The 2,173-nt window shown below is 44.4% G+C and overlaps 1 protein-coding gene across 1 annotated transcript; it reads left to right on the top strand.

Moving 5' to 3' along the window:
* The first annotated feature begins 866 nt into the window (after positions 1 to 866).
* Positions 867 to 1,523, top strand: LOC119338738 (cortical cell-delineating protein-like). Its single transcript, XM_037610990.1, has one exon. It carries the CDS (start codon positions 909 to 911, stop codon positions 1,338 to 1,340), a length of 432 nt encoding a protein of 143 aa, XP_037466887.1. The 5' UTR covers positions 867 to 908; the 3' UTR covers positions 1,341 to 1,523.
* Positions 1,524 to 2,173: the final 650 nt, after the last annotated feature.

Here is a 2,173-nt window from a genome sequence, read left to right as displayed (position 1 = left end):
CTTGTTGATTGCATAGGGGCCCGGATTTTCTTCAAGAAATTATACTAGCAGATTGTAAGCCTGTTGCTATGGAATAAAACTCTTTGATTCCCCGCCAAAAATAATCTGGCAAGGTTTAGGTTTAAAGAAAAATATTGTTAAGGTCTCATAAACTGACGCCTAGCTAGGACACAAATGAATTAATCCGTCAAGCTTAATATGTGGCAAAGTTCCCCTTGAAAGAAAACTCAGGTAAAGCTCTGCCTATCATATCGAAATGACAATGATAAGCACCTGATTAATCTCTATCATTCCATAACTAAACCCAGATGACTATCAATGGATGGATCTGCAGAACCAGCATATCATACTGATGGTACCATCAAAGATGGACATGGCTCCAGCTTGTTCATTCATGGTCTCCCTCACCTCACGCACGCTTATAATACGCCAAATGAATGGACGTAACGTAATCCTCGATATCGGCCTAGCTTCCGGTGTCTATGCGCGCCCATATTTCCGTGTCCTCTGATGCTTTCTCAACTTGCTTATACATAATCTAAAATATGTTTTGTAGCATGACAAGGTATTGCACTGTTTGCGTGTAACATGCATGAACGTGCAAGGGTGTTGCTCAACTTGTTGCCATATCTCCAGAATTGGTAAAGCGTATCATGCTTAAATCTTGTCGTATCTCTGTAAAACAAATGATACATCGAGAGGACAACCTAGAAGTCTTGAAACCGATCGAATCACACATGGCCACGTCTGATCATGCATACATACGTAAGCTACTACGTCAAACAGCTCGATGCCATGCGTGCATGCATCCATATCACCAGGCTATAAATACAACACTCTCTCCAAGCTCTCATGCATCCCAAACCCAAAGCACTAGCTATATTACTCTAGCACGCCACACAATCATAATGGCATCCAACACTGCCCTCTTCGTCGCCCTGAGCCTTCTCCTCTCTGCCGTCGCCGCCCACGGCTGCGGAAGCACCTATTGCCAACCGCCGACCGTTGTGCCGACACCAACCATCGTCGTTCCGCCGCCATACCATGGAGGAGGAGGGCACGGCCACGGCGCCGGGCAGTGCTCCATCAACGTGCTCAACCTGAGGGTGTGCGCCAACGTTCTCGGCGGGCTGCTCGGCCTCAAGGTTGGCGTTCCGGCGCACGACCAGTGCTGCCCGCTGCTCCAGGGGTTGGCCGACCTCGACGCCGCCGTCTGCCTCTGCACCGCCGTCAGGGCCAACATCCTCGGCCTCCACCTCAACGTGCCTGTGGACATCAGACTCCTCCTCAACCACTGCGGCAAGAAGTGCCCGTCTGGTTTCACTTGCCCAGCCCATTAACGGGCGTACTGTTGCATGGGCGTCGAATAAGATTTGCTTTCCGTACTTTGTCTTTTATTTCATCAAATGTGGATCTAATCCACTCCCACATTTCAATTGTGTAACCAGTCCTGCTTATTTGGCAAACAAGTATGTACTCTTCGTATTGATAAATATCATCAGTGAGCAATAATTATTACTCTAGCTAATTGTCCAATTGTAGCTTCTTACTTCTTGCGAATTTGTACAAAATATTACCTCCGTCCTGGTTTGTTAGTCCCCTTTGTAATTTGTGCTAAATTTTGATAAAAGATTTAATTGACAAAATGTTACTGCATGTGAACAAAAATTATATCGTTAGATTCGTATTTGAACATAGTTTTCAATGGAATAATTTTTTGTGACATGCATGAACATTTTGTTAGTTAAATATATGATCAAAAATTGGCACATATTATAATAAGGGCCAATAAACCAGGACGGAGGTAGTAGCTTGCAGCTTTTTCTAGAAATGATCCACTTTTATAGTTATCATTAACAAAAAGGAAAAAAAGAGCGATCAACGGAATAGTTGCAACATCACCATACACCATTAATTATGGCAACCCTAGGTAACAGGGAAGGTGCTCCAACGACAGCACCTCCATGAAAGAAATGAAGCGCAAACAACGTTGTACAACTACTAAGGTCAGTTAATATGTTTTCACCCTTGAAGAGAAGTCTACGTAAACTTCGAGCAGTGTTTTCAACAAGAAAACAGCACGTGAATGCCGTCATTTCTAGGTTCAACCAATAAAGGGTCGAACCTAGAGTTTTGACCCTTTGGAGCTTGTGACCCAAAGCGTGCCACCTAA

Source organism: Triticum dicoccoides, chromosome 1B, assembly GCF_002162155.2.
Source record: "Triticum dicoccoides isolate Atlit2015 ecotype Zavitan chromosome 1B, WEW_v2.0, whole genome shotgun sequence".
Lineage (NCBI taxonomy): Eukaryota > Viridiplantae > Streptophyta > Magnoliopsida > Poales > Poaceae > Triticum > Triticum dicoccoides.
The sequence above is the reverse complement of the archived record's forward strand: the minus strand, read 5'-3'. Positions and strand labels throughout refer to the sequence as shown.